At 37.1% G+C, this 23,211-nt stretch overlaps 1 protein-coding gene across 1 annotated transcript in view; it reads right to left on the bottom strand.

The window, feature by feature from the left end:
• Positions 1 to 3,512: 3,512 nt before the first annotated feature.
• The window catches only part of LOC121415132 (S phase cyclin A-associated protein in the endoplasmic reticulum-like), a 64,956-nt gene continuing 45,257 nt past the window's right edge, over positions 3,513 to 23,211 (bottom strand). Inside the window, exons 15-31 of the mRNA XM_041608255.1 lie at positions 22,919 to 23,059; positions 22,000 to 22,155; positions 19,061 to 19,203; positions 18,073 to 18,154; positions 17,339 to 17,494; positions 16,748 to 16,849; positions 15,451 to 15,647; positions 14,886 to 15,015; positions 14,138 to 14,250; positions 12,093 to 12,216; positions 11,259 to 11,491; positions 10,085 to 10,244; positions 9,128 to 9,358; positions 8,412 to 8,564; positions 5,385 to 5,576; positions 4,547 to 4,601; positions 3,513 to 3,618 (exon numbers count right to left, since the gene is read on the bottom strand). Coding sequence (XP_041464189.1) covers positions 3,557 to 3,618; positions 4,547 to 4,601; positions 5,385 to 5,576; positions 8,412 to 8,564; positions 9,128 to 9,358; positions 10,085 to 10,244; positions 11,259 to 11,491; positions 12,093 to 12,216; positions 14,138 to 14,250; positions 14,886 to 15,015; positions 15,451 to 15,647; positions 16,748 to 16,849; positions 17,339 to 17,494; positions 18,073 to 18,154; positions 19,061 to 19,203; positions 22,000 to 22,155; positions 22,919 to 23,059 — 2,430 coding nt within the window. The 3' untranslated portion in view covers positions 3,513 to 3,556. The remainder of the gene's footprint in view (positions 3,619 to 4,546; positions 4,602 to 5,384; positions 5,577 to 8,411; positions 8,565 to 9,127; positions 9,359 to 10,084; positions 10,245 to 11,258; positions 11,492 to 12,092; positions 12,217 to 14,137; positions 14,251 to 14,885; positions 15,016 to 15,450; positions 15,648 to 16,747; positions 16,850 to 17,338; positions 17,495 to 18,072; positions 18,155 to 19,060; positions 19,204 to 21,999; positions 22,156 to 22,918; positions 23,060 to 23,211) is intronic.

The following is a 23,211-nucleotide window of genomic DNA, read 5'->3' as shown; positions in this document are numbered from 1 at the left end:
TGCGTCCATTTGGCATCTTCTCTCGAGAGAGAGATGAGACTAGCGCCTGTTTTACCGGGGTAATCCGCTTGGAGAGCGGTCTGTGCACCCTCAGGGATTCAGGCTGGATTAGAGCGTATTAAGGCATAAAGGCTTGGGAGAGGGGCCCAAAGATACAAGACGTGTTCAAACTCCCACTTACTTTGAGAGCAAAGTATCGAAAATGTGAAGTACAAATACTCACATAACATGTGCACAATTAACTAAGAATTTTCATTTGGAGAATATGAATTTATAGGCGAATCAAAAGAACAGGGGGATATGAAAACAGATTTCATAGTACATCATACGCTCCAACTACCTAGATTTTTTTTCAAGCTGTTTATAAAACGTAAAGATTAGGGAGGGGGAGTGTAATGGACATCTCTTTCTGTTTTCCAAATTTCACTTCGCGAGTTGTATTCAATGATCATTCATAATTTTGTTGATTTAGCATTCTAAATCCTCCCCCCCCCCAAGAAAAAAGATAAAAGTTCATTAATGAATTAGCCAATCTGGCTTATTGCATTTAGTTGATGTTGAAGACTTGAGTGCATGTATTAATAAACTATTTCTAAATGGATATTATCTCCAAGAATCAGGTGAAAAACACATGATTCAAATATGAATCCGAGGCCTATATCATTATCATCCCTTGTTTAGTAATGAGATAAAGCAGAGAGATATATACACATTAACAAAAAAAATTCACACAGTATATTTATTACAATAATGCTATTGGAATGCAAAAGGTTTATGAAAAAAATATCAAGAACCTTTATGTGATGCAATTACCTAACTGTCAACAAGTATGGCTACATGAAAATGCAATAGCTCATCCTTCCAAGGGTGATGATTTTGATTAGCTTACTAAAGATAACCAAATAATTTTCTTTTGTATTGACATTAATATAGATGTATGCTTATTGTTATAAATCATTGATTAGTATTGTTAAATTACGGCTTCTATAATTTCTGTCTTTACTGAGATAAACATTCATGAAGAAAAATAAGATGGAATTTTAAATCTAAACCTATCATAAACTACAGGATTCTTTCGCCTCCTGACGGGTACCCATTTTAACACCAGGGTGGAGAGTGGCAAAGTGTGGAGTAATGCCTTGCCAAACCCTTCACTCGTGTTAAGGGTCTGAACGTGCAGCCTACTCATGCCTCCTTGTATACTGAAGGCCCAAACAGCAAGTTTTGTATGTGCTAGTCTTTGTGTGGAGACACACTTGTTGATCAAAGTATCAATCAGGGTCTGTGCCTGCAGACTATTTAAAGACCGCTGTGCGATTCGAACGCATGACCCTCTGATTACATGGCGAGAGTCAGAACCACTACACTACGACCCTATACCAAAATAAATGCATTTATACTAAATTTACTTTCCATCATGACAATAATCCTCATCCACCACAATACTCTCATTCATCTGAACACACCATATGTAGGAACAACAGCAAGTCGAGTTGCGATATTTCTACATTTTTATCCCTATTCCACACAAAACCAGAGAGGATTTGATTTATGATGAAACAAAAACTGCTGGGATTCTACACTTTCTTCAGAAAAAAAAGCTCGCGTTTGGATTTTTCAGTTATTGAGAAAGAATTATATGATAAATATTGACAAGGAACGGGTGCCAATGACATAGCCATAATGTTATAAAAGAAGGTAGGCATGACAACATGGGACAATCTTTCAATCATTCCTAAAAATGTGTTGTACAATAGGATTTGCTACAGCATGTACATTTTTTCATCTTTCTTCTTTGCCACAGGCAGAAATTCCTAATACAAAAGAGACAGTAGTAGTAATGGCTTCAAGCCAAAATGCAAATCCATAACGATGATTCATGTGGGAAAAGAAAAAGAATGAAAACTGTCATTTTCAATATTTTACTCTCTCTGTGAGGTAGGCTGGTTCTGCTTGTCGGTCTTCTTTCTCCAAAGTTTTCAAATATGACTGGACATACACAGTTATCTTCCAAGAAAATGATATTATTTGGGAAGATTCCAGATTTCCTGCAGAAAGTAATGATTTTTTCATTGGACTGGCTGTATGCATATGAAAATACAATGAAATATAATTTGCTGTAGATCTTATACATGTATATATGTATATTAAAACAATCTAAGATTTAAAATATAAAATTCATGAATTTTGAATATAAAATGGATACACCATGTTCTTTTTCTTGGAACAGTGGAAGACGTGGTTACAATACATTTAGATCTATCAAATAGATTGATTTCCTTTGGGAATACACCATAGTTTTCCACAATTTTCAGATTATTTATCGACACATTGTCTGTCAAGTATTCATTATTAAAGTGTGATTAATCGATTTTGCAAAAATATATATAGGCCTATTTCCAGCAACTCATTTTCTACGTTAATGGATTATTTGTTCCCACGTATGAAAGCAGTTAATAGTTTGCTTTCTTTTGGGATGCGCACTGATTCATGGATCTAACGCATCCATGCAGTCACCCAAATTGATGTGCTTTATACTTCCAAACACGTATGTCGACACACACATACTCAGTGGTACACAATGAGGGAAAGAGCAAAATTTACTGTAGCCTGCAATGGAATATAATATATGCGTGCAGCGTAATATGGATCAAATGACAAGAATATTTGTGACCTGCAACCCCCATACCAACAATAAATCGACCAAAATGAATATTGAGATTTTTATTGAGCTTAAAAGTTCATTTCCTAAACTTTAAAATGATGCATGTATATAATACTTGTATGCTAAGATTGACAAACAATAACCATTACAAGTACTTGATTGAATGCAGAGGAAATTCAGCAAGAGCTTAACAAATAAGGAGAAAACAAGGTTTGAGGTTTGGGGTTGACTCAAGCATACTGAGTAATCTCAGTAAAACTTCCAAGCAGTCCGAAAGAGTAGAGTCCAAGAAAATCTTGTATCTTTTCTTTCATTCAGATAAGCTATCTTTCTAATTTGGGAATTATGGAGACTAAATAATACTATTTTGGCTATTTACAGAGAACCTTACCTGGCAACTTATTTGTGGTTTTGGGGTGGTAGGTCACATTTTTACGAGTTGTATCACTATAATATCATTCATTTACATTTTATATCCTTAATTCTTTTATCATACATCAGAACAGAATCGTATACCACAGACATCAGAACTTAACAAATTATTTTGAGTTTTTGCAAAGACACAAAAACCCTTTCAGAAATTTTTCACTCCAAGTAGAAAAATGTTCGTGCATCAATAAAATGGCAACAGCATGCAAAAGCAACATAATTAATCAAGTTCTAGGAGAACTGGCTATATATTGATATAGCAAAACACATAACCATTCATGCATTCAAAACCAAAACAGAAAATTCCTTTCCAGTGGAAGAAATACATTACAAAGTTGAGCGAGGCAGTGTGAACATATTAGAAGTGAAAAATAGAATTCGAGGAACCAAAAGTTGATATAAACAAACTGAGTGAGAGAGAGAGATAAAATCGAAACAAATTAGTGTGGATGCACTGCAAGCTCAATACAAGACTCTACCTAGGTCATGACTGGAGGGATCCTTCTCACTAGCATCATGCACTGCTGGGGAGTTGTAAAATTAGATACATCAAGATTACTGACTGGGTCATCAACCAGATTTTATGTTTATTTCTCATTACTCACATGCAAAGACACACTTTCCAATCACATTAAAAAAATGAATGCTTTAAACAGGCTAGTATTGTATAACACTCAAAATGCACGCCTTCATCTCCATCTGTGACAAAAAAAATGCAATTCTTGGCTACTCCATGTGCATGCGGCAGTTTTATTCAAATTATGAAGAAATCAAAATATGAAGAATGCAGTCACTGGCTATTACAAACTGCAATATTGAAATCCTTTTGTGTTTACATAAAATGCAGATATATCAGACGTATCAAACAATGATTTCCAACTCTCGTGAAAAACAGTGCAATTTTGTCGCCTCATCTCAAAATTTATTTCCATTTATGCTCCGTTAAGCTTCGCTGCACATTACCTAAGGTGTAACTAACATAGCATCAACCGATGGACTTTGCAATATGACTAGCTGTGATCAATATAAAAACCTGTAATGCCATTTGAAATACAGGAATTAGGACCCTAGTATCACTTCATTCCCCACTTGGTAATAAGTAGCCTCATGCCAAGGCCAGGAATTTCAGTTTGCTGTCATCAGCAACATAATAATAAATAGGAAAGTCTTTCAGTATTGTGTATTCGAGTTGCAGAGGGGAATTTTCGTATTCCACTGTATATCTGAATTCACTTATGTTCGTTTGTACACATCAAAATTATGGTCAGAGCACCCCTACAAAACATGAATCAACACCTGTGAAACGAAGAGAGCTTGAAGATAATATACATTCATAAACAGTTTTTGCCCAATAGCTTTCATCTTTGTCAACTGCAGGAGCAGTGTTAGTTCATAACCGCATGACTCTTAATTCGTGCACACAAAAATAAAGTGTTATTAAATGTAGCTTACCTCTAGCCTTGGTAACTGAGGGTAATGCCCCTTTGCTTTTGTCTCTCTGACGTTCCTACAAAAGAATTAATCATTCAAATCATTTATTTATTTCCACTACCATACAATAAACCATAACAAATATTTCCACTACAATATAACAAAACATATATAAAAGATACACATTTACGGAAAAAAAAAGAGTCTGATTAACATTACAAAAAAATGTATATCATTGTAAGGGACCCAAAAAGAAGACAAAATATAGTCTTCAGTTGTTATTTATATTTCTTTAATAATGGTTTTCAGCAATGTTTACTATAATATTTCAGAATTCTTTTTGTAGATATTTATTAGAAATAAGTTAGAAGTTAGCTTTCTACAAGCTATCTAAAGCGAGTTAAAAGGCATATAAAAGATTGAAATACTTATTCAAAAATTAATTAAGAAATATAGAAAGTTTATTTCGGGAAAACTTTACTACACAGATTTGTAGTTTACATCCGGCTCTACGCATAGGCAAATTTTGCGATGATCGCGCGATCAGCAGCCGAGATTTTTAAGGGTGGGGAGGGAAGGAAGGGGGTCAAATTGACCCCCCCCCTCAAAGTACAACCAGGGTCCAGTAACAAAAAGGTAAGCGATCGATAGTACGCTTGATTTTTACGATTGATTGTACATTGTAGTCAATGGAATCAATCATAGAAAAATGTTCAACAATCATTGCTAAATTTTGTGTTATGGGCCCCTGGTCTGAAATAGCCCACTTAAATCAGGAAGAAAACCTCATGTCATGCTTTATGAATTCTATATTGTGCAGAAACATTTTAAAAGATGAAAAAAGAGAGAAGTATCTCACCTCCAAAAACAACATGAGCAGCGAGCAGCTCATTTCCTGCTGAAGGATCTTCTTGTTCTCGGCGTTGTCATAGCAACACGAGATGAGGGTGGGGAAGAGGACGTTGATAAGACGTGGGTCACTGAAGTATTGGAATGGTAGACTGCACAGCTGCTGGAGAAGCGTTGGGGTGTTGCCTGTTTGAACAAGGATCTGGGAGGCAACAAGAATCAATTATTTCAATCCTTTTTAGAAAGAAACAACATGAATGCCAGCATTATGAGCTACAGTCAAACTTGTGTTGGTGGCAATCTCTCTATAGCAGTCACCTGCCTATAGTGACCACGGAAACTGCTTTCCACGGAGGCAGATTGTGTGTATAAGAACCTGTCGATAGTGACCCCTAACACTGATTCCCATGGAGGCAGTTTGTGTGTATAAGAACCTGTCTATAGCAGCCACCTGCCTATAGTGACCACTAAAACTGATTCCCACGGAGGCAGATTGTGTGTATAAGAACCTGTCGATAGTGACCCCTAACACTGATTCCCATGGAGGCAAATTGTGTATATAAGAACCTGTCTATAGCAGCCACCTGCCTATAGTGACCACTAAAACTGATTCCCACGGAGGCAGATTGTGTGTATAAGAACCTGTCGATAGTGACCCCTAACACTGATTCCCATGGAGGCAAATTGTGTATATAAGAGCCTCTCTATAGCAGCCACCTGTCTATAGTGACCACTAAAACTGCTTCTCATGGAGGCAGATTGTGTGTATAAGAATCTGTCTATAGCAGCCACCTGCCTATAGTGACCACTAAAACAGATTCCCATGGAGGCAGATTGTGTGTATAAGAACCTGTCGATAGTGACCCCTAACACTGATTCCCATGGAGGCAAATTGTGTATATAAGAGCCTCTCTATAGCAGCCACCTGTCTATAGTGACCACTAAAACTACTTCTCATGGAGGCAGATTGTGTGTATAAGAATCTGTCTATAGCAGCCACCTGCCTATAGTGACCACTAAAACAGATTCCCATGGAGGCAGATTGTGTGTATAAGAACCTGTCGATAGTGACCCCTAACACTGATTCCCATGGAGGCAAATTGTGTATATAAGAGCCTCTCTATAGCAGCCACCTGTCTATAGTGACCACTAAAACTGCTTCTCATGGAGGCAGATTGTGTGTATAAGAACCTGTCTATAGCAGCCACCTGCCTATAGTGACCACTAAAACTGATTCCCATGGAGGCAGATTGTGTGTATAAGAACCTGTCTATAGCAGCCACCTGTCTATAGTGACCACTAAAACTGATTCCCATGGAGGCAGATTGTGTGTATAAGAACCTGTCTATAGCAGCCACCTGTCTATAGTGACCACTAAAACTGATTCCCATGGAGGCAGATTGTGTGTATAAGAACCTGTCTATAGAAGCCACCTGTCTATAGTGACCACTAAAACTGTTTTAAATGGAGGCAGATTGTGTGTATAAGAACCTGTCTATAGCAGCCACCTGCCTATAGTGTACACTAAGGCTGATTCCCATAAAAGCAGATTATGTGTGTAAGAACCTGTCTCAGCAGCCACCAGCCTACATGACGAAAAACTTCCATTTGAGATCACTATACCCCGGTTTCCCTTCTCATCAATTCTCTTCTTCAAGTACGACAAACCCTAACATGCCCCAAGCAAGCAATTTAAGTATCAAAACACCTGTTTCTTGACGTCGGTCCGAAGATAACACAAGAGCCCGGCATATACAGTCACAGCAGGGGGCTACATACGATGGGATGCATGCGCAGCGCTGAGCTTGGTTTCTGCAAAACATGCCGTCATTTTTATTCGCTTACTTTCCTTATTTCGAGGTCGATTTTCTTCGTTCGAAATTGAAAATGGACTAACATTAGATTACTGAATACAATATGCCTTTGAAAACATGATTAAATATCGAATACAATAATTTCATTCCGAAGGTCCTACTACAGGCAGAGAAGTCTTACGTAATAGCACAGCTGTAGTTTATCTTTTGGTCCTTCGCTCTGGCCTGTGGAGGTGAAATTGAGACGGCGGGGATTACCCCTGGATTACCTGGCCAAGCGCATGTGATAAGGGTTTGGAAATGATATTTGGGAGATCCAAATGAAAAATGGGGTATAACACCGCAGTTTGCAATCTGAACTGCGGTCTCTATCCAAAGGGGGGTTTCACGTAATGACATGTATATTGACTACTAAAACTGATTCCCATGGAGGCAGATTGTGTGTATAAGAACCTGTCTATAGCAGCCACCTGTCTATAGTGACCACTAAAACAGATTCCCATGAGAGCAGATTGTGTGTGTAAGAACCTGTCTATAGCACGTACAGCTATACCTATCAACAGAGGCCACATTTTCTACTTTCCTTGGGTGGTTATTATAAATAGGTTTCACTATATTTGTATTTCAGTCAGAGCTGCTAACTAATCACATGTGACTTGATCACCAGCAAATGAACCGTTACTGCCTATGAGCGGGATAAGATGCAACAATTCATGCACCTTGAAAACGTTTACTTCAAAGAGTACGTAGGGACAGTGATTTTCCGTTTAAAGGAAATACTATTATATCCTTTTCTGAAAACCTACATTTTATTTACAAACGTGATCTCAAATTGAAATTCTGTTTAGTCACATAAAATGCACACATTAAAAACATGAATGCCATTTTTGCAAAGGTAATTCAATGAATTTTAACATAAAAAGTAAAGACCCAAATCAAACATACCTTTTGATATACCACTAAATAGAAAATCACTGTCCCTAAGTATATCCATGATTACCAAATTTCCTATTCCTTACATACTTTGCATATTTTACTAATGGCAGAGTTAAAACACAATACTACAAAATGTATCTGCATCTGGATTTTAACAAAGAAACTTAGACATACTCTCTTTGGGATTGGATTTGAACCATGAAAATTAGAAATACTCTGTTTAGAATGGACAAATTTCTCACAAATTTACCAAATTGACCAAAAGATAATGTAATTTGAATCTTTACCTGGTTATCTAGGTTGAGGACAGTGATGTAGCCTACGATAAGAATAACCTCGTGAAGTAGATCCTCGTTGGCGGTGAAGTGACTGCAGTACCACATCAGATAGGTAGCTATGTGACGGAACTCAAGGGATGTTCCCTCTGCTCCTAGGGCAGTCTGTGAAATCAGGGAGCAATGGTATACTGATGTTCAGAATTTGTTCTGTGACCCCGCTTTCACAGAAAGGCAACGGCCAGGGAGGGTGCTACACATAGATTTATGTATAACTTGAGGGGTGTTGCAATAAAATATTTGCAGTCAATGGCAAATATTAGTTGCAAATTGACAAGTGATAGATCATCTATAACTAAATCAAATCAATCTATACTTGTTGATATAAGAAGCAGACCAATTGCCAGCTGGCAATTCAAAAAAAAAAACGGATTTTGACTTTGGACTAAACATTTTTCCTTTCTCCGCTCTTCAATTTAGAAACTACTCAAGCCATGCTAATTAGGTAGCATTAGACTATTCATATGAAGTAAGAAACAATATGAAGTAAGAAACATAGGCAAATTCTTTCATGAAAGTCCTACTTATCGGTGGCTGATGTGCATTCTCTATGGAATTGCCCCAGTACATATAAATGTGTCATTTAAAAGAAAATGTTCAAAAACTTGAATTAATTGCAGCAATTTTCTTTCACTACATACATGTACTGTACGAGAATAATCACTTACTTGTAGAACGTTGAGATCTAGGGTGGCTATACTACTGAGCATCTTGATACCAGCATTGACGACGCTGAGGGTGTGTTCGGGTATTTCGGGCGGGGTCATGCTGCTGTCGCGGGAGGGGGCACCCCCGTGGAGGAGGATGCCGTAGAGGAGGGATACAATACCCCCAAGACCGGTCACCTGGAATGTGGCTACCAGCTGGGTGGGGTCATCCTTCTTCGGACCAAAGATACCCTCGGCCGACCTATTAAGGAAGAGGTAGAGAAAACCATCGAATGAATAAGGAGGTAGGTAGAATGCAAGTCCTACTCTATTGTGAGGGTAGAGAGACCTCATTTCTACTCTTGCAAGATTTATGATTACTGTTTGTTTTTGTTATTAAAATCCAACTCTTCAGTTACAATAAAGTCCTTCATAAAAAAAAAGACATTTTTGTTTCGGTTTTCCAGTGACCCGTGTTTGATTCCCACTTGGTGTGCAAGTGCCCTTTAGTAAGGCATTAATCCTCATTACCAGGTCCCTCAGCCATTGGTCCTTTGGTTGCTAGCCTATAACCATTCATGCTTTCTGTAGAAATCAGGTAAAAAAAAATCACCACCATTTACATGTATCACCATATGTTAAAACTCTATTTTGACTCATATTTTAGATCATTTTAATGAAACCTTCCGTATTAAATGTATGCAAAATTTGAAAACAGGAAAAGAAAAAAAATATGTAAATGGTGATACTCTATTTTGTGAAAAGCCTGGGTATGATTGTTTAAATATGACTCCGTCCCCCCCCCCCAGAAAAAAAAATGACAGGACTGCAACATAATGACAGACCAAGAGAAACTGTCCGGAGATTCAACATCTTCAGCAAGATACCAAATACAACATGAATAAGCATTTCTTTTTTCATTTGAGAAATGTGTTATTTGCATATAAAAATGAAAATTCACTAAAAATATATCAAAACCAACCTGTTGGAAGTCGTAGATATAAATCGAGTCATGGCTCCCAGGAGACCCATGGCATGCTGAAGGAATTCAGCTATCTGTGGTTCCTGATCGATAGGATTGCGGACATTGTTGAAGTACACTGTCAGTTTATCCAGAACACCACAGCTTACCAAGTAACTGGAAGTGCACAAGAAAACAATGGAATTTATTTCAATATGTAGAAGAACAATGAAGCCTCTTTCTTAACCTGAAACATACATATATGTGGTCAGCAACTCCAAACCAACAATAAGTCGCCAAGGAAAGTTCTCTGAAAATAATGGAAATACTAATTCAGTCTTAAAAAAGTAAAAATTTCACAAATTAGCCTCTCAGAAAGAGTAATTCTTTTTCTTCTTCTTACTGTGAAAATTTGAGGTTATGAAGCTGAATAAAAGACACAATACAAGAGTTTCTTTGACACCATTCTTTGCAGAGTAATCTTATGTTTGAGTGAATCCCAAACTTCAAACCATGCTCTTGTTGAATTTCTTCTACATTCAATGAATTGCCTGTGTAGGTTGTTGTTGATCAATTTTGACAAATTATATATTATTTTAAGCTGAATAAAAATCTAAAAACTCATATTGGGCGACTTGTTGTTGGTTTAGAGGTGGCAGGTCACATATTGTGTCTTGTATAAAAAAAAAAATGCTGTCCAATTTGGAGGTATGAATTCTTCTTTCCAGATTCATTTAATGTCCATATTTCCCTCTTAGATTTGTTATAATTTTATGAAAAATTCCTGAAAAAATGATAAATTACTCCTTGCACAACTCCCCCCCCCAAAAAAAAAGTTTTTGGAAATGGAATGCAAGTTGGACACCGTGAAACATGCCTTTCCTAACAATACGCATGCCCTGCTGGTAAAATGTATTCTGAAGTTTCTTTCTTGGCTGATGAGGGTAGCTTGCCATCAGGTCAATTTATGATATTGTAATCTATCAGATATGAAATACTTTACAAGATTCATTTTCCTATGATATTTATCTTCTCTGATCCTTGTTAATCAATGAACTAATTCCTGAAAAGTCCCATCTTTTCCTCTTTAATTTGTGATTATTTCATCAAAAATTCTTGAAAAAATGATGAAGCACTTTGCTTCAGGGTTTGGAAATGGAATGAGACTTCGACATCCTCAAAGACACTTACCTAACCACATCCATGCCCCACTGGTCAAAGGTATCCTTTTGTTTCTTCTTGGCCGACGATGGGAGCTTGCCGTCGGGCGAGGAAGGAGACTGCGGCCGATGCTTGACCAGGACATTGAGTATACTGGTGAGTAGAAGCATGAGACTGCCCGCTACGCTGTCATGGGGTGGCTTGAGGGAGTCTGGACCCCAGGGATGACCATGCAGGCCATCCTCTGTGTCTGGTATAAGAATCTGTGGGGATGAAATAAAATAGTATTCATCAAATCTCTTCAATTATTTCAATGAAAAAAGAAAAGGAAAGTAAAATTAGAAACAAAAGAGTGATTATTCAGACAGAGCATTTTACTCTTTTTGGAGTTTCAAAGTTACGCAGAAGCTACTTTTGACTCTGGACAGACTCAAATCTTGAACTTCATCGGCTGCTGAGCCCTGTTCTTATTATGGTACTTATCATAATAACTGAGTTATCAATAACCACAAGTCATTAATAAAAAAGGCCCCTGAAACAATCTAAGTGCTCCAAACCGAATTGAATGGGATTAAAATGAATTAAAGTAACTTTAATTGGATAAATGGAAGCGAGTATAACATAATGATAATAATAAATGATAAAGTTTATATTGTACCCAGGGTAGCCACTTCAGTTCTGTAAACTGTTCTCCCAGCCAGGCCGTGCTTAAAATGATATTATTATTATCATTACATTTCAGTGTATCAAAACTAGCTTAACTTGAAAGCTCTGTATGGCAAAGGAATTACAGATTTTGATCTTATTGAATATAAGAGCTAAAGATCATCTCAAATGACCAAACTCTTATGAAAAATAACTCACTGATAATTGATGCATCAGAAGGTCTATAAGAGGAGCCATCTTGCCACTGTACATGGTATATTGGCAGTTATCAAAGTTGTTCCTGCATGCAAGACGGAATACCTCAGCAGAAGAGCACAGTGTCCTGTGGGTGATAGTGAGTATAACAGAACAAAATTAGGAATACAAGAAACTCTACTCATTTCATACAATAAATCCAAGGTATATCTGTGAGATCTTATCCAGAATTAAAGCAAGCAAATAGCATTATTTCATTTTTCTTCATTTACACTATTCAATACATATTATTATCAAGAGACTTAGAGACTTCTGACAGAGTAAGTATTAAGCGCTATATAAGCAAGTATAATTATTAAGTATAACATACAGGTATTTGTTGGAGTAACATCTACTTATAATAATGCTTTTTGTCATTTCTTAGCACTATATTCAGAGCTGCCAAGTTGTATTTTGCATTTTCAGTATTCTTATCCCCAAAATCAGTATTTTGACAAAAAAATCCGTATTTTTACCGTGAGATAAATATGCATGCATAATGGCAAAGTTCGATCACTTCTTACATTATTTTGCGCCCCACACCGTCGCACACGAGACCAAAAGCTTCAGTCTAGATTTTGGTTGTTCCGCTGAACTGCGTTGGCTCATTCACCAATACATAGACTGAAGAATTTGGAGGCCCGTACGTACAGACAACGTATTAGCAGTAACGTTAGATCTAACATTCGACGGAAACCTGATTTTTTTCCGATCGTTTTTTGCACATAAAATCATAAAATGTCACATTATGAAAAAGAAATTGCATCCATATTTACGGAAAAATGTATGAAATTCAGAAATATCGTACCTTAGACCGCAGTTACCGCTAATTCCTTTCAAATGATGATCGAAACATCGTCATCTTTGATCCTCGGTCAACGTAAGTTGCCATCTTGGATGACATCATCATCCTTACAGACGTATTTACCAGTCGCAAAATATCGCGATTTGAGCTGCTGCTTTGCGCTTGTAAACTACGTGCGTGCGCTCGGAACTTGATTTGTCAGGATATCGAAAAATTCTAATCGGAAAGCCTTGAGTGTGTGTGTATTTGAGTTTTGTCAGACGTGTATCAATCAGATATGATTATTTATATTTATCTGGGACCGACCTTTAACGTCACCATCCGAAAGACGTGACCTGGGCTCGAACCTCGAACCGCTGCATCAATTTGTAACTTCCCCACAGCTTGGATTACAGGCGCACGCCACAACGCCCAGTTGATGAAAGCACAACTCATTAAACGTAGAGGGCAGCAACACACGGCTGTCATTTTTTTTATCTCCGCCCGAAAGCTCCCAGATGCTATAGTGGGGCGAACAATACCTTTTCTTATCTAACTTGTTTTTTCTGTATTTTATCATGAAAAAGCGTAGTGCCGTATTTTAAATTGATTTCCATATGAAATACGGAAAGATCGTACTACTTGGCAGCTCTGTATATTGCACCACTAATGAATAAGTGATAAAAATCACTTCTTTTTCAGATGGTGAAATTTTTCATAATTGAATCGATTTCATTTAAAATCATTCTACCTATACATCTAGAAAATTTGCACCTTACTATATAATTCCTATCTATTCATAACTATAACTATTCATTGGGTTCTATCTATTCATTTATATATCTAGCTGTCTATCTAGCCCTTCATTCATTCAATCAATATATCATTCATTCATCCATCCATCCATCCATCCAATCAGTCAACCAATAAATTATTCAGCCATTAATTTATTCACCCAATCAACCATTTTTATTCATCAATTCACTTATTCATTCATTCACTTATTCGTCAGTTTATATGAAAAGTAAATATTCTGGTAGGTGTTTCAAAAAGGTGTTCGTATGCAGCTAACAGTGACTTTACAATCAACTGGTGATCCTTTTCAACATAGGATCCCAAGCTGTTCGTAAAGTCGGTCGTAACTTACGAACAGCTCTATGGAACACCCACCTGGCTCTTCAAATAGGTGATATCTACCAAGAAATGAAATATAGAGTGCACTTACTTCTTTGGTACAACTGCTGGTTTATCACTGGACGCACTATCTATGAGCATCAGCACCCTGGTTAGGACGGACAACCCACCATGCGCTCTAAACATGATTTGATCAGTCTGCTCCTATAATGTCGGGCAAAGAAAATATGGATTTAATGTCGGATGGGCGTCAGCTTTCATGGAGAGAGGATTAATATTCGCTCACCCAAGACGTTTGGAAAAGCATAGGAAATACTATAAAACGGAGATATCTTTGTGGGGGAGAGCAAGTACCAACAAGAAATTCTTCAACAGCGAGGGGTGGAGGAGGGGAGGGAGTTGTAGGGGTACCAATGGATGGAATTTGTCCAGGAACTAGACAAAAAATATACATGTATGCTTTCTACAGACAATGATCTGCTCAAGTAATGTGAATAATACGAAAGCTATAAAGTGCTATCAAATTGGTGAGGTGACTATGTGATCTCGCAATGTGGACTTATGAAAAATAGTATGTTAACATGGTGAGATACATTGGCAGATTAGAAGTAAATGGATCACTTCCAACAGTGTAGATGTAGTGCGTGCAAGCCGTGCATGCTGTGGTTATAGAATTAAATCTTGCCAATCACTTTTTACATGTCAACTTGGCTAGATAACGCGTCTTGCCATGTTGGCATACAACTTTTCACAAGTCAACATTGCGAAATAACATGTCCCGCCACCTAAAAAAGTTGATGGCACTTCAAAGCTTCCGTAGAATAGGATACGACCTGTACCTTTTTATCTAGGATGCGATTCACCTCTCCTAGTGCCCTTTCCATGGCAGAGACCTTGCTCTGTTCCCACGGACCTGATGAGTCCTGAGCTTGAAGGTACTTGTTCAGGTCCTTGAGAAGCTTCTGTAGCCTGATGGAAGAAATTATGCAACATTTTTGTAAGTGACCCCAAATTGCTAAAAAACAATGTGATTTCATGCACAAATCATATGCAAAAACAAAGAAGTACATTTTAAATATTAAAAACAATAAAAAGAGAACATTTTTTTATAATGCCATGTTAAATATACATTTGATAAATATCCTAAACAGTGAGTTCAGATCAAAGTTTAGCAATTCAGAGTTATATAACTTAAGGATTTACATCTGAATAATGATTTTACGAATAAATAAGCATAATTAAATAATTGAAAATAATTTGAATGAATTTGGTGTGATTAACTATCCTCCAAGTTTGCAGATTACATGCAATGAAATTTCAATATGTCCTTTCCTTGTACATGGAGGGTTAAAATATCAGACTTTAACGCACCCATTCACAATGATACTAATTACAGTAACTTACTTTGCTTTGTGATGTGAATCCTGTCCTTGTGTCTTTGATGGCAGATTGTTCTCATACTCCTTGCCTTTGCTAGCCATTCTTTGTCTCAGTTTCCTGGCCCTCTTCCTACTAGCTTTCTGTCTCTCCCTCTCAGCTACGATCTCAGGGTGGGACTGGTCCCCAGGAGCCTCCACCACGAGTTTCACTGAGTAATTTTCCTACAAATTAATACATAGAATATATCAAGCTGAATGACTGGTTGGGTCGGTGGGTGGATGGATAAATGAATAGATGATAATAATAATAATGGCATATTTATCCAGGGTAGCCACTACAGTTCCGAAAACTCTTCTCCCTGCGGGCGTTGCTATTATTATTATCCGGCTAAGCTAGGCTACCGATTCAGGTGCACACAGCTTTTGGAGGAATTATTTCCTGCTACCGGTACCCATTTACCTCACCTGGGTTGAGCGCAGCACAGTGTGGATAAATTTCTTGCTGAAGGAAAACACGCCACGGCTAGGATTCGAACCCATGACCCTGTTTGAAAGGTGAGAGTCAGAACCACTAGACCACGACGCGCCCACACAATTAACTAAATTAACTAATAGATTGACAGATAAATGAATCTAAATCAATGAAATAAATATATAGAAAACTATCAACCCATTGTGTGTCTTAAAATGGAACATTACAGAGTTTTTGCCACATGATACGGAACACTTTCAAGAACATAGAAATGTCAAATTGCCTTTCATGACAATGAGCGACCAAGGACTCTTTGTTGAAAATTGGTGAATCAAGATTGCAGTTTGGTTCTCGACTCTTGACAAACAGCATATTTGCAATCCCAAACTTAGGACGAAGTGCTGTTCCGGATCAACAATTATCGACAAAGACCTCCCAGCTGTTCATTGTCATTTGACCGGCATTCTAAATACATTCAACGTGTTCTTGAATTTGTACTGCATGGCGGTGTGAAAACTTGTTAGTATTGTAGTGGCTATATTTTTAAAAAATTCAACAAGATATGGACTAGTGCTCAAAAACGGAACTGTCAGGAATCATTTCTTCTTCTGACGTACATGTACTTGTTTCAAAGATTGGTGTATTCTTATTTTTTTTTCATATAACTCAGCCGGAGTATGGCAAGTCAAAAGAGATTCTCAATCATCTTCATTTGCCTCAGCCACAGTGGAAATATGCAGCTGTAGATTTTTATTTTCCATTCAATTTGGCATGCTATACTCCCTGTCATGTGTAATATCATGCATACACATAAGTTTATGAACCGGTAAATGAAACACATCAGTCTTACCAATTCTTCTTCACTGATGCTAGCTGCTTTGTGTTTTTCTGCTACTTTCTCTCTGTGTTTCTTTCCTCTAAGATGGCTCATGAGGTACACCTCTGATGGGATCTGTTGGAATATATACAAATTTGAAAAATATATATTCATCTACTTGTTCTATTGCCTTGAGATTAGAATGAATATATTGACCTTTCATTCATTCACTGACTCATTTATATACTTATTTGTTTGTTTGTTCATTCATTCATTCGTTCGCTCATTTATTTATTTATTTATTCATCCACACATTCATTCATTCATCCATCCATCCATCTATCCATCCACCCATCCATTCATTCAATCTTTAAATCTATTTCAATTTCTCATTAGAAATACACAATTGGAAAAATACATAGTGCTTAACTTTGCTGACCAAACTTATAGGCAATGAGACTGTGATATGCTACAACCATAAATATATGGAGAACTTGTTATTTTCAGAGAAATTGTTGGCCATTGTGGTGTATTTCTATGCAGTGCTTAGAAACTTTTCTATCATGTGGTACATACTGTAAATGTTGCATATCATTATTATCATTATTAAGACCGAGTACATACCAATACATTGCACAAGTTGCACATCTTCTTCTTTTCATAGGGTTTCTGTTTTGGGGCGGAGTCGCTGGTACGGTAATGCCTTAGGGTACTCAGTTCAATGGCCCTCTCTCTCTTCTGTTCAATCTGCTGACTGTGACGCTTCTGGCTCTCATCATGCTGGTCACGGAAAACAAAAAATTGATATGAAATAATAAAACTTGATAAAATTTTCAGAACATGGGATTAATCTTCTTTCCTTTTTAAGGGGGCAGGGGGAAGGGTCACCTACATTATACCCTCATGCTCAATAATAGACACAACTCATGGCTGTGTGACGCATCAACTTTTTAAAAGAATTTGTCTCATTAGCAACACCTTCATGTTCAACAATAGACATGGCTCATGATTTTGTGATACGTCAACCTTTTTCCTTTTTTACTCTTCTCATCAGCTCCACCTTAAGGATCAATAACAATAGATAAGCGCATGACTTTGTTAATGCAACAGTATTGTAATTGCGACTACATCAGCAGATAGACGGAAATATTGAGTAAACATTTCAATACCACGGTATTTGTCATTGTATCTTGCAATGTTTAGAGGATCACTATGGGGGCTTTTACAATCGCTCGTGCAATCGTTTGCAATCATTGGTCACAATATATGTTACACACAATCGCAATGGTTGTAAGAAGTTGCACCATTATTTGTGAAAGGGGCATAACAGAATAAATTTGAAATCCTTCGCCATTTACCTTTTGTTGTATTTTCTTCTGAATCTCCTCTTCTTTGGCACTTTGAGCAGCTGTGAGTGCCGACAGGCGCTGCTCTCGCTCCCTGCAAGATACAAGTATAGTAAAGATTAGTGGGTCTATACTCTTTTTAAAAGCTTGTGTAGTGGTGGCATGAACAACATTACCAGACAGGTGGCTCTACATGTATATCCAGATTGAAATGAAACTGAGGGAAAGAATAAAATTACCTGTAATACGGGGTACCTAAAGCTGAAAAAAAAATTATTGCTTCCAAGCAATTACTAAAAAACTGGAATAATTTCATCCTATTTTGGGGCATCTCTACAGTGCCCCAGCTACGAATTAGTCTACTGCACAAACCCTTAAATCGAATTAAGGATCCGAATATACAGCCTATAATGCCTTGTGTACTGAAGGCTCTCTCGCTCTGTGCTAGTCTTTGTGTGGAGACCCACTTATTGATGAAAGTTTCAATCAGGGTCTGTGCCTGCAGACTAGTTGTGAATGGGGTTAACGTTGGGTTGAATTTTAGACCTACTCAGGCAAAAAAATAATATTTTTCACAACCTTTCCATAACCTAAAGACAACAAATATGATCGTACAACAAAATAATCAACCAAATGCATTGATTCCATTGAAAATCACCAAAGTTTCAATTTTATTGTTCTTAGACTATTCTTGATCAATTAAAAAGCAAATAATGTATCAACCATTGGGAACACCCTTATCATGATGAGATTTGCCATTGATATACAATTAGATACACCTACTCAGGCAAAAAATTGTATTTTCAGAACCTTTTCACAACTTAATGACAACAACTGAAACATCAGATAAGCTTTAACATTGCAGTGAATAAATAATTTTAGAGGCTCTCTTTTTTTTCCAGGGGTCTTTTCAAGTATTTTGGGAGGAAAATAGCCCCAAGCACCTGTGTAATTTTTCCCCTCCACCTACTAAAAAAGTATTGAATAGGGAATAACTTACTTTGCCTTTTCCTTGAGCGCATTCTCCCTGGCTAGTTCTCTCTGCTCCTTCAATGCATTCATCTTCTCCTCCTGCTCACGTCGATACTTCTTCATCGCCTCCAACCGAGCTATCCTCTCATCTTCCAGTGCCTTTCTTCTCTCCTGTAACAGTAGGAAAAGGTGCAAAAATAAGTCCCAGGGGCTCGCCTCCAATACAAGAATGGCTTTTCCTCAAAAAGCTGTGCGCACCGCAATCGGTAGACTAGCTTAGCTGGGGTAATATAGGAGCGCCTTGAGCACCTAGCAAGGTGGATACGTGCCCTACACAAATCCCATATTATTGTTATTATCATCGTTATTTTCCTTGACAAGCCCATCCATTCTATTTACTTATTAGCCAATGTCACTTTTGTTCGCCTCAGTTCCTATTGATCATATACCTGTATATATATTCTAATTATAATATATTTTAATGATTGGATTTGTACTTTGTGTGATATTTGACTATGTATTGTCAATTGCAATATTCCTACTCTGACCTCTATTGTAAACAGCTAATTATCATCGGGTACATTTCCAGATGGTGTTCATCAGGCTATAGTTACACCAATTATCAAGAGAAACAATCTGAATAAAGACACATTATGTAATTACAGGCCTGTTAGTAATATTTCACATTGTGCTAAAGTGATAGAAAAGGTAGTATCAATTCAACTAACAGAACACGTAAATGATAATGGCTTATACGATCCAATGCAGTCAGCATATAGATCCTATTTCAGCACTGAGACAGCCCTTTTGAAATTGCAGAATGACGTTTTTTCGATCATTTTTCGATCAGCATAAGTGTGTTTTCTTAGTCTCATTGGACCTAAATGCAGCTTTTGACACTGTGGATCATACCATACTACTGAATTGCTTAAAATCTCGATTTCACATATCTGGTCTAGCTCTTAAATGGTTTAAGTCTTACCTGACTGGTTGGTCATCTAGGGTAAGCATAGCCGGGGAGTTGTCTGACCCGTGGGTCACTGAGTTTGGGGTACCCCAACGGTCAGTTCTTGGGCCGATTCTGTTTAGTTTGTATATCACTCCCATCTCTGACATTATTAATAAACATGGTCTACAGACAGATGATATACAACTGTATTGTTCCTTTTACCCGCGCTCTTTTGAAAATATAAATGAAACACTTTCGAAAACCTCTCTTTGTATTTCAGAAATTAGTAGGTGGATGTCATCTAATTATCTCCAGCTGAATAATAGCAAAACTGAATTCATAACTCTATGTTCTTCTGCCCGCCATCTGCAATCAATATCACATATCCAGCTTAATGTTAATGGTCAATGCATCCCCATCTCCACTAAAACTACTGTTCTTGGAGTATGCATTGATAACATGTTCACACTGTCTGCTCAAGTAAATCAGGTTGTCCGTAATTGTAATTATCATCTCAGCAATTTGTGGAGGATTCGTAGATTCATTGATCTTAAGACATGTCACCATGCTGTGCGAGCACTTATCCTTTCTCGGTTAGATTACTGTAATAGTTTATATACTGTTTTGTCAGCTAGAGATAGAAGAAAACTTGAGGTTATACAGAATCGTGCTGCTCGTTTAATTTTTGGCTTTGGATCCCGAACTCATACTACACCCCTACTTAAGGAACTCCACTGGTTACCTCTATTCCAACGCATTCAGTTTAAAGTCTGTTTATATGTATACAAAACTCTAAATCAATTAGCACCTGAATATCTTAATGATACCATCAAATTATACACACCCTCTCGTAATCTTCGTTCAATCACTGACACATGCAGACTTTGCATTCCCTTGTCAAAACTCTCCTCTGCCGAAAAACGGTTTGCTGTAGCAGCTGCCAAGACTTGGAATGCTATCCCTCTTTCAATAAGAAATGTTTCCAGTGTTCTTGGCTTCAAATCATCCCTTAAGACATACCTTTTTCCTCAATAATTAATATTTTCCTTTTTATCTTGAATATTGTATAGTAATCATTGCAAACATTAAATGTTTCCTACTTTTGTACGCGCTATGGTACTTTTGTTTTTAGCGCCTCTAAATACCCATTATTATTATTATTATTCAGTTATGTTGTGTTTTGTGAATGGAAAAGAATAAAGTCTCTTGTGTCAGTCTTTTTTTTCATATCTTTTGGTAAGAGTTCTGAAAGGAACTGTTTGGTCTCAGGATTGCTCCTACTGTTTACATTGCACCACGTTGCATCCTAACTTCCTGGAAATTGTGGTGCTGCTGCCTTTATATGTATGTTCACATGAAATTACAAACATAAAGGCATCATTCAATCTTGGCAGAAGAAAATGTTGAATTCAGATTCATGCATCCTTTATCATTATGTAAATATATCTTATTTTTCCTTCTTAATGTGCACCTGTCATTTACAACCTTTTGAAGCTTTCTACAGGTGCTATCTTTGCCGTATACAAGAGCGTTTTAGTATTTTAAAAGTAGAAAATCAGTATTTTGGTGAGGAAATCAGTATTTCCAAAGAAATACCATAGAACACATGAAACTGAAACTTGGAAATCTGGGGAGCGTTTCATCAATATTTTCATCCGACAAGTTGTCAGATCTGACATCTTTCCATGATTTTGAAGGGCTGAAAGGCACTGTTCCTATGGTAACTGTCGGATAAAACGTCCGACAAGTCCTTTCATGAAACGCTCCCCAGTATTATGCATTAAACCATCAGTATTCTTCTCATTGTTCAGTACTAAATACTGAAAATCAGTACTAGTTTGCACCTCTGTTAACCTCATTCTACTATGCTTGTATATTTGAATCCCCCCGTTAATTCTGAACTATTTTTTATATCTATCACAAATGAAAATATTTGAATTTTTTATTCACAATTAAAAAAATAAATGAATTCAAAAAATAATAATAATAAAAGAAAGAAAATCCTGTAAGCATCTTACCTGCACGGCTTCCTCTTTAGCTGCCTTCTCTTCGTTCTTCCTCTGTCTCTCCTCTAGGATGTCATGGTAACGAGCCTCATGACCTTGATGCCTTGCCATGATGTCATGCTTCTTGTTCTGCGCCTCCAATGAATTGATGAACGCTATCTCATTGGCCTAACACAAAGGAAGCAACAAACCATGAGTCATAAAATTCCATTAAGAAGCAAGCTTTTTTAACATTTGACCCCACGAAGGTGATATATCGGATCACATGCTTCCTATATTGGATGTACACATGCACTTACTACTTTCATGACCATACAGTGGTGCTCAAAAGTTAACCCCATAAGCAAAAAAACATACACCTTGTACCTAGTATTTAAAGGATTCAAGTTCTACCATGTTTTGGAGCTCTTTCTCCTCCATTTTCTTCTTTTCTTCCTCTTCTTCTTCTTCTTTTATTCTCTTCGCCTTCTTCTTCTACTTCCTCTTCTTTGTTTTAATTATGGGTGTGTTTTACATTACTCTTTTATCGTAAATAATATGTACGGTTTAATGCGCAGTAGTATGTTATTTATTGCATTCAGTCTTTGATATATGTGTACTTTTTAATTATGTAAATAATTCCACTGTTTTGAGACCGTACATTTTTAATATTGTAAATCCATGTGCAATTCAGTCTTTGTACTGCGATGCATGATTTAATAAATACCATACCATACTATAGATTTTAAATTGTGAAGTCAGGTAATAAAATATTGCATTCAATAAAGTTTGTTTCTCTAGGATCGCATAATATTTGTGGTGTGGTTCACTACCTTTTGAGCACAACTCTATCTATCCCATATCATTATTGTTGTTATCGATGTCATCCTCTTCATCATTATCAATCAATCACAACCCCTTCTTAAGTCAATTGATCTAGTCTGCAGCTTACCTTTGCTTCTTCATCCTGAGCCTTCCTGATGACAGCTTGTAGCTGCATCAGTCTCTTCTCTTCGGCTCTCTTCTGCTTCTCTTCCAGGAGTTTCTTCTTCTGCTTTATCAATTCGTCTTTCCATTCCACCACCTCTTCAACCTGTGCACGACAATGGTGAGCAAACATTATAACTACATTTGCCGCTCTCTACCCAGGTATATAAATGATGATGATAATCTACAGCATTTGCATATATATTTCTGTTTTATAACATTCATATGCACAGGCTCATCCAATTATGCTAATTACTA

The sequence above is a fragment of the Lytechinus variegatus genome, chromosome 5 (assembly GCF_018143015.1).
Source record: "Lytechinus variegatus isolate NC3 chromosome 5, Lvar_3.0, whole genome shotgun sequence".
NCBI classification, from domain to species: domain Eukaryota; kingdom Metazoa; phylum Echinodermata; class Echinoidea; order Temnopleuroida; family Toxopneustidae; genus Lytechinus; species Lytechinus variegatus.
This window is presented reverse-complemented; position numbering and strand designations above follow the sequence as displayed.